Source organism: Coregonus clupeaformis, chromosome 16, assembly GCF_020615455.1.
Source record: "Coregonus clupeaformis isolate EN_2021a chromosome 16, ASM2061545v1, whole genome shotgun sequence".
NCBI classification, from domain to species: domain Eukaryota; kingdom Metazoa; phylum Chordata; class Actinopteri; order Salmoniformes; family Salmonidae; genus Coregonus; species Coregonus clupeaformis.
Window position 1 is genome coordinate 13,936,579 of NC_059207.1, and position 10,021 is coordinate 13,946,599.

Here is a 10,021-nt window from a genome sequence, read left to right on the forward strand (position 1 = left end):
TATTAAATAGATTTGTTGTTACACATCTGAACACAATACCCTATTATGACAAAGTGAAAACATGTTTTTAGACATTTTTGCAAATGTATTGAAAATGAAATACATAAATATCTAATTTACATAAGTATTCACGCCCCTGAGTCAATATTTTGTCGAAGCACCTTTGGCGGCGATTACAGCTTTGAATCATCTTGGGTATGTCTGTATCAGCTTTGCACATCTGGATTTGGGGATTTTCTCCCATTCTTCCTTGCAGATTGTCTCAAGCTTTGTTCAATTAGATGGGGAGATTTTCAATGGGATTCAAGTCTGGGCTTTAGCTGGGCCACTCAAGGACTTTCACATTCTTGTTCTAAAGCCATTCCAGCGTTGCTTTGGCTGTACGCTTGGGGTCATTGTCCTGTTGGAACATAAATCTTCACCCCAGTTTAAGGTCATTTGCACTCTGAATCAGGTTCTCATCATTGATTTGCCTGTATTTGGCTCCATTAATTGTTCCCTCTATCCTTACCAGTCTCCCAGTCCCTGCTGCTCAAAAGCATCCCATAGCATGATGTTGCCACCACCATGATGTTGCCACCACCGGTACTGATGGTGTTAGACGGTGATGAGCTGTGCCTGGTTTTCTCCAGACATAGTGCTTTGCATTCAGGCCAAGGAGTTACATTTTTCTCAGGAGTGCCTTCTGTCTGGCCTCTCTCCCATAAAGCCCAGATTGGTGAAGTGTTGTAGAGACTGTTGTTGTTCTGGCAGGTTCTCCCATCTCAGCCAAGGAACTCTGTAGTTTTGTCAGAGTGGTGATTGGGTTCTTGGTCCCTGACCAAGTTCCTTTTTGCTCGGTTGCTCAGTTTGGTCGGACGGCCAGCTCTAGGCAGAGTCTGGGTAGTTCCATATTTTTTCAATTTCGCAATGATGGAGACCACTGTGCTCTTCGAAACGTTCAACACTCTAGAAATTGTGTTATACCCTTCCCCAGATATACACTAAGTACACCAAACATTAGGAACACCTTCCTAATATTGAGTTGCACCCCCCCCCCCATCCCCCTTTTGCCCTCAAAACAGCCTCAATTTGTCGGGGCATAGACTCTACAAGGTATTGAAAGCGTTCCACAGGGATGCTGGCCCATGTTGACTCCAATACTTCCCACAGTTGTGTCAAGTTGGCTGGATGTCTTTTGGGTGGTGGACCATTTTTGATATACACAGAAAACTGTTGAGCGTGAAAAACCGAGCAGAGTTGCAGTTCTTGACACAAACCCGTGTGCCTGGCACCCACTACCATACCTCGTTCAAAGGCACTTCCATTTTTTTCTATTGCCAATTCATCCTCTGAATGGCACACACAAAATCCATGTCTCAATTGTCTCAAGACTTAAAAATCCTTCTTTAACCTTTCTCCTCCCCTTTATCTACACTGATTGAATTGGATTTAACAAGTGACATCAATAAGGGATCATAGCTTTCACCTGGATTCACCTGGTCAATCTATGTCATGGTGTCCTGAATGTTTTGTACACTCGGTGTATATACTGCATATATTTTTTAAACAGGACAAATCTATGGGCATCATGCCTCTGCTGACATTGCTCGTTCTGATATTGCTCCAGTGGAGGCTGCTGAGGGGAGGACAGCTCATAATAATGGCTGGAATGGAGCGAATGGAATGTGTTTGATGTATTTGCTACCATTCCACATTCTGCTCCAGCCATTACCACGAGCCCATCCTCCCCAATTAAGGTGCCATCAACCTCCTGTGTATTGCTTGTTCTGATAGGTCTTCATTTCTTGTCTTCTATTTGGATTAACTTTCTTATTATGTGTGTATTGTTATTGTATTGCTAGATATTGCTGCATTGTTGGAGCTAGAAACATAAGCACTTCACTGCACCTGCGATAACATCTGCAAAACTGTGTACACGACCAAAAAACGTTGATTTGATGCAAAGCAGACTTTTCACATCCCCATCCCTTAGAGCAGAATATGCCTGGAGAAATAATCAGCAGCATTTGGTAAAAAAACAAGTCCCCTTTTGAGTCATAGATCAAATGATGTCAGTACTAACTGGTGTCCCCAGTGGCATCCTAGCCAGTATCCCTTCCTCCCTCTCCTTCTGTGCCTGACTGTCTCCTGGTGCCTCTTTAATTTGCTCTAAATCTCTCTACATCTGTCTCTTTCTCTATTTCTCTTCCTCTTTTGTATCTCTCTCGGGTTCTGTTCCGCATCTGTCTGGCGGAGGCTCACTCAGAGAGTCGTATAACCGCAGGCTCCTTGAGCCACACCAAAGCCATGACTGGAAAACGGTTCCGCTGGCTCTTCAACGGGAAAAATACTTCTCTACATGGATGCAGGAATTACTACCAGGCTCTCCAGGTTAACTGCCTCCCGGTCCAATCATCTCTCCCCCCACCCCTGTTTCTCACCCCAACCTCTCTAAATCCCAGAATCCAATTCTCACATGCGCACAGAGCACATAGTCGACGCGTGGCTGGATTGACTAGCATGTCCTATACATTATCAGTCGCAAGCTATCTTGCAGACAGATTTAATGAACAGAGGTGGTGCTGCCTGACACATTTGATCTCCCCCTATAGCCCTAACTCCAACCGCTCTTTCCTTCGCTCTTTCCTCATTACCCACCAAACTCACGCCAAAGGGTACCAACTAATGAAAACAATGGGGTATGGAGTGTTTTGTTTTTAAAAGCCCAGTATTTAACATATATTTGGATGAGCTCCTCCTCTGTCACTGGGTTATGACTCACGGCTTCTCTCTGCCTCATACATTTTGGACTTGGGAAGCCGTTGACTGAAGTTTGATTGGAAAGTGAAAGCCCAAATGACACAATCGCTCCTCATCAAAATCACTAGGTGTGCATGACGCCAGCATCCCTGTGGAACACTTTTGACACCTTGTAGAGTCCATGCCCGACGAATTGAGGCTGTTCTGAGGGCAAAAGGGGGCGCAACTCAATATCAGGAAGATGTTCCTAATATTTTGTCCACTCTGTGTATATCAAACCTTAGCTTATTTATACAAGGTTATTTCTATGGGGTTGGCAGGTAGCCTAGCAGTTAAGAGCATTGGGCCAGTAACCGAAACGTTGCTTGTTCGAATCCTCGAGCCGACTAGGTGAAAATCTTTCAATATACACTTGTGCAAGGCACTTAACCTTTATTGCTCCTTTAAGTCGCTTGTGATATTGGTCTGCTAAATGACTAAAATGTAAATGTAACGTATACAAACCGTTCATTAAACCATTACCAACCATTTACCCCCCACATATTTTGTTAGGCTGAAGTGGATGGGGAAGTTAATGAAGTGAATGGGGCATTTCCACATCAAAGGTATACGGATTATTCCACCATTTTTCTTTTTTTTTATCCTGATCTTTCTTATATCACTCAGATATAGGACAGACACTTCAAAACATACCTCCCTTTGATTTATTTTTGGAATATCAGTTTTTCCATGTATGAATCTGTTATTCAAATCAAATGAAATTGTATTTATCACATGCGCCGAATACAACTGGTGTAGACTTTACAGTGAAATGCTTGCTTACAAACTTTTCCATGTTGAGTAAAAATAAATAAATAATAATTGTAACTAACACAAGAGGAATAAAATAAAATACACACGAATGGAGCTACAGTTGAAGTCGGAAGTTTACATACACCTTAGCCAAATACATTTAAACTCAGTTTTTCACAATTCCTGACATTTAATCCTAGTAAAAAATCCCTGTCTTAGGTAAGTTAGGATCACCACTTTATTTTAAGAATGTGAAATGTCATAATAATAGTAGAGATAATTATTTCTTTCAGCTTTTATTTCTTTCATCACATTCCCAGTGGGTCAGAAGTGTACATACACTCAATTAGAATTTGATAGCATTGCCTTTAAATTGTTTAACTTGGGTCAAATGTTTCGGGTAGCCTTCCACAAGCTTCCCACAATAAGTTGGGTGAATTTTGGCCCATTCCTCCTGAAAGAGCTGGTGTAACTGAGTCAGGCTTTTTCAGTTCTGCCCACAAATGTTCTATAGGATTGAGGTCAGGGCTTTGAGATGGTCACTCCAATACGTTGACTTTGTTGTCCTTAAGCCATTTTGCCACAACTTTGGAAGTATGCTTGGGGTCATTGTCCATTTGGAAGACCCATTTGCGACCAAGCTTTACCTTCATGACTAATGTCTTGAGATGTTGCTTCAATATATCCACATAATTTTCCTTCCTTATGATGCCATCTATTTTGTGAAGTGCACCAGTCCCTCCTACAGCAAAGCACCCCAACAGCATGATGCTGCCACCCCCGTGCTTCACGGTTGGGATGGTGTTCTTCGGCTTGCAAGTTTCCCCCTTTTTCCTCCAAACATAACGATGGTCATTATGGCCAAACAGTTCTATTTTTGTTTCATCAGACCAGAGGACATTTCTCCAAAAAGTACGATCTTTGTCCCCATGTGCAGTTGCAAACTGCAGTCTGGCTTTTTTATGGCGGTTTTGGAGCAGTGGCTTCTTCCTTGCTGAGCGGCCTTTCAGGTTATGTCGATATAGGACTCGTTTTACTGTGGATATAGATACATTTGTACCTGTTTCCTCCAGCATCTTCACATGGTCCTTTGCTGTTGTTCTGGGATTGATTTGCACTTTTCGCACCAAAGTACGTTCATGTCTAGGAGACAGAACGCATCTCCTTCCTGAGCGGTATGACAGCTGCGTGGTCCCATGGTGTTTATACATGCATACTATTGTTTGTACAGATGAACGTGGTACCTTCAGGCGTTTGGAAATTGCTCCCAAGGATGAACCAGACTTGTGGAGGTCAACATTTTTTTTTCTGAGGTCTTGGCTGATTTCTTTTGATTTTCCCATGATATCAAGCAAAGAGGCACTGAGTTTGAAGGTAGGCCTTGAAATACATCCACAGGTACACATCCACTTGACTCAAATGATGTCAATTAGCCTATCAGAAGCTTCTAAAGCCATGACATCATTTTCTGGAATTTTCCAAGCTGTTTAAAGGCACAGTCAACTTAGTGTATGTAAACTTCTGACCCACTGGAATTGTGATACAGTGAATTATAAGTGAAATAATCTGTCTGTAAACAATTGTTGGAAAAATTACATGTGTCATGCACGAAGTAGATGTCCTAACCGACTTGCCAAAACTATAGTTTGTTAACAAGAAATGTGTGGAGTGGTTGAACAAATAGTTTTAATGACTCCAACCTAAGTGCATGTAAACTTCTGACTTCAACTGTATATACAGGGAGTACCAATACCAGATCAATGTGAAGAGGTACGAGGTGCTCTCTTTTTTCATTCCCCCCCCCAATTTCGTGATATCCAGTTGGTAGTTTCAGTCTTGTCCCATCGCTGCAACTCCCGTACGGACACGGGAGAGGCGAAGGTCGAGAGCCATGCGTCCTACAAAACACGAACCTGCCAAGATGCACTGCTTCTTGACACACTGCTCGCTTAACCCGGAAGCCAGCCGCACCAATGTGTAGGAGGAAACACAGTACAACTGGCAACCGTGTCAGCGTGCATACGCCCGGCCCGCCACAGGAGTCGTTAGAGCGCGATGGGACAAGGCTGGCCAAACCCTCCCCTGACCCAGACGACGCTGGGCAAATTGTGCGTAGCCACATGGGTCTCCCGGTCGCGACACAGCCCGGGATCGAATCCGGATCTATGGTGACGCCTCAAGCACTGCAGTTCCTTAGACCGCTGCGCCACTCGGGAGGCTTCTTTTTCATATAGTCCACGATCAGCTCCTTGGTCTTACTGACATTGAGGGAGAGGTTGTTGTCCTGGCACCACACTGCTAAGTCTCTGACCTCCTCCCTGTAGGCTGACTCATCGCCATCAGTGATCAGGCCTATCAACGTTGTGTTATCAGCAAACTTGATGTTGGTGTTGGAGTTGTGCCACACTGTTGTGGGTGAACAGGGAGTACAGGAGGGGACTAAGCACACACCTCTGAGGGGCTCCGTGTGAGGGTCAGCGTAGCGAAGGTGTTGTTACCTAACCTCACCACCTGGGGCCGGCCTGTCAGGAAGTCCAGGATCCAGTTGCAGAGGGAAGGGTTCAGTCCCAGGGTCCATAGCTTGGTGATGAGCTTGGAGGGGACTATGGTGTTGAACACTGAGCTGTAGTCTATGAACAGTATTCTCACATAGTTATTTCCCCTCTTGTCCAGATGGGAGAGGGTAGTGTGAAGTGCAAAATATATTGTGTCATCTGTGGATCTGTTGGGGCGGTATGCAACATTTTTTAAATAAAATAGCTAAATTATCCTTGGTATGACCATCCATATGTTAGCTTAGTAGAAACACAGCCCTGGGCCCTTAGACCTAAGTGTTTTCTTAAGGTTGGGGGTTAAATGAAAAAGAGGAGAGAATAAGTCAATTACCACATGGCAATAAAAAGCATCGTAGTAGCCAAGACCTACTGCCATTTTACCATCATATACAATTCTCTCTCACTCCATAAAAGGTTATAGTACTGAGTGATTTAAAACCGCTGTGTCTTTGAGAAAGTAGCAATGTAGGGTAATAAATTGACAGTAACATCATAATGGTCCAACGTTGCCATGTGACATATATGTTCAGAGTCGACAGGCACTTCATAATGTTATCCTAACCTTGTGTTATTAACTTTGTCTGACTTCTTGGCTGTTGCCATCATCTTCTAAATCAGAACTCTCTTAAAGTAACAGTTCAGTAAAAATCTCACTTTTAAATATTCTCTTAACTCATACCCAAATAATATTATTGACTCATCCTATACTGGTATTTGTGGCCAAAGCATAAATAAAACATTTATTAAAAAACACCTCAAACTTGTATCTCAAACAGACCGTTTCAAAAATGCTTGCTATTTCCTCATAGAGAATGATGTCTTCCTGCCTCATTGGCTGAGCTGGACAATCAGCGGTCTACTCCCAATATTATATGACCGGTATACGTCCACACCATTCTGTTGTTGGGGTACGCCCACACCATTACAACACAGAAAATCTGCTTTTTAACATACTTAATTACCATTTTGGGGAAGGAAATATTTTCACTCATATAATTTAGAAATGTGGAAAAACTGGACAGTTACTTTAAACTTTCACTTCAAACTTCACTTGCTGTACCAACATCACAGCCCCCTCCTGACACAGCCCCAACCCCCTCCCAAACTAGCCCAATCCCCCTCCCAGGCACCAACTATGTCAAAGCCACAGCCTCACCCCCAGCCCAACCCTGCCTGAGTCCAAGGCCAAGCCCCAGTTCCAGCCAAACCCTACCTAAGTCCAAGCCCCAGCCCTGTCCAAGCCCCAGCCCTATCCAAACCCCAGCCCCAGAAAGCCCCAGCCCAATCCCAAGCCCTGTCCCAGCCCCAGCCCTGTCCAATCCCCAGCCCTGTCCAAGCACTAGCCCCAGAAATCCCCAGAGTTAACAGACCATTACCTCAGTGGGAAAAGGAGAGTCATTTGGCCAGAGTTCAGCTCTATACGTTTTGCTGTGGCTGTTAATCTTAACTCTGTTCCTGTCAAAATGCATGTACTGTACCGCTTAGGATTTCCACAGGCTCAGAGGCCTGGGTGAGTCAGTTGAGCAGGCAACGCCCCTGGCATAAGTGTACATTAAAGCTTATTTTCCATAGGGTTAGAATAAAGATCTACTGTATAGAGTTGGGCTGGGTGCCGCCAGAGCCAAGGTTCTGACATCATGGGGCTACACACACATACACATACACACACACACACATTTCTGACATCATTAGGCCACAGGAGTCTAACAAACTTTTGCACAGACAGGACAGCATGCCATCTACAGACTCTGAGAAAGTGCATTTTTCCTGTTGGCGGGATTTCTCTGTCTGCCATGATAGAGCTAGCACATGCTGGAACTCAAATCCCCTAAAGGACTGAAGAAATTACATTTGATATTACTCTTCACTTTGTAAACTGAGACTCTGGTTTGAGCTAGAACAATGTGTTTCTTAGTGGCAGTGGTGAAAAGTACTTAGGTAAAAATACTTGAAAGTACTACTTAAGTAGTTTTTTGGGGTATCTGTACTTTACTTTACTTTTTAACTTTTACTTTGACTTCACTACATTCCTAAAGAAAAGTATGTACTTTTAACTCCATACATTTTCCCTGACACCCAAAAGTACACTTTGAATGCTTAACAGGACAGGAAAATGTTCTAATTCACACACTTATCAAGAGAACATCTCTGGTCATCCCTACTGTCTCTGATCTGGCGGACTCACTAAACACTTGCTTCATTTGTAAATGATGTCTGAGTGTTGGAGCGTGCCCCTGGCTATCCGTAATTTAAAAAAAAACTAGAAAATGGTACAGTATGGTTTGCTTAAGATAGGGAATTTGAAATTATTTATACTTTTACTTCTACTTTTGATATTTAAGTATATTTTAGCAATTACATTTACTTTTGATACTTAAGTATATTTAAAACCAAATACTTTTAGAATTTTACTCAGGTAGGATTGTACTGGGCAACTTTCACTTTTAGTTGAGTAATTTTCTATTAAGGTATCTTAAGCAGTTGGGTACTTTTTCCACCACTGCTTAGTGGTATTTGACTATTGCAGTAAGATATCCCACAGTATTTCATTTAGGATACAGGTGCTATTTTAAATAATACTAAAGGATGTAGCTTGAGCAGGTGCAGTCTGAAAAGTGTTCTTCTCACTCCCTCCTAATAGAAGGAAAACAAACAAACAAGTGGTCTGATTGAACCTTATTAGACATAATAAGCAATTAGCTACAGTTTATCTGTACACAATTTTGACCAATTCTGACCTATAACTCAATTTGAGCTTCAATGGAAACAATGACTCATTTTCAGAGTAAAAAGAAGGGTTTGGTCTATATTTTAATTCTAAAAATAATAGTTTGGTCCAAATATATAGAGTAAAACCAGTAGATTGTGATGTGTGGACAGCGAGCCCTTGTGGGTGACAGGCTGATTAATTCTCAGGCGGTGGCCAGCAGTAAGCAGTTAATAAGTCAGTGGTGAGTTAGACTGTGTATGGCACCCCAGAGAGGGTTCCATTACCAACCACTACAATTACCCTGCTGTTATAAGTCTATGGTACCACTTTACTGTGGCCTCAAAGCACACGTACACAGACATTACAGACACACCCCTATACGCACACACACACACACACACACACACACACACACACACACACACACACACACACACACACACACACACACACACACACACACACACACACACACACACACACACACACATTTCCATCTTACCTGCTGTGTAGGCTGGTGGAGAAGCAGGGCTGTTGGTCTCACTGTACACACTGCTGGCCAGGGTCAGGGAAAGAAAAACGCTGCAAAGCTGGATGATCATTTTCTCGTTCTTTTTTTTTCACACCAAGGGGCCTCTTCACTGGAAATGCAAAAAAAAAAGGCAAAAAGAAAAGGCACACTAATTAGCAAGGTAACGAAGGAATCAGAATCAAGAGTTCTTGGTTTGTTTTCTGTCTTTCTTTCTTTCTTATTTTCTTTCTTTCTTTCTTTCTTTCTTTTATGAGGTGTGCCAGTCACCCTGGAGCAGCAGCCACCGGTAGTGCTACTGGAGAGTTTGGGTTCCTCAGATATGAGGTCCCTTTTATTGCATCCCAGCATGGCTGAGACCACTCCCCCTCCCCTCCCGCTCTACACAGCTCTGTATAGGCTTCCCTCAGCCACGTCATTTATGAACAGCTCTCCTCAACCTCCCCACAACGTTATGTTCCTCCACGCAGGCCTCCCAGAGGAGCAGAAAAGGTACACTGTATTGGCCTCAAAGTGTTCCCTTTGTTGATGTGACACCTCCAGGACTTAGTCCACTGAACAAAGAAACACCTCCAGAACTTAAGTCCACTGAACAAAGAAACACCTCCAGGACTTAAGTCCACTGACCAAAGAAACACCTCCATGACTTAAGTCCACTGAACAAAGAAACACCTTCACAAAGAATTATATACA

The 10,021-nt window shown here is 43.1% G+C and overlaps 1 protein-coding gene across 2 annotated transcripts in view; it reads right to left on the reverse strand.

Annotated features, from left to right (window-relative positions):
- Positions 1–9,628, reverse strand: part of LOC121585228 (hyaluronan and proteoglycan link protein 1) — a 29,161-nt gene extending 19,533 nt beyond the window's left edge. For both annotated transcript variants that reach the window (XM_041901672.1, XM_041901671.1), the window contains exon 1: positions 9,302–9,628. In XM_041901672.1, coding sequence (XP_041757606.1) covers positions 9,302–9,401 — 100 coding nt within the window. In that variant the 5' untranslated portion in view covers positions 9,402–9,628. The remainder of the gene's footprint in view (positions 1–9,301) is intronic.
- Positions 9,629–10,021: the final 393 nt, after the last annotated feature.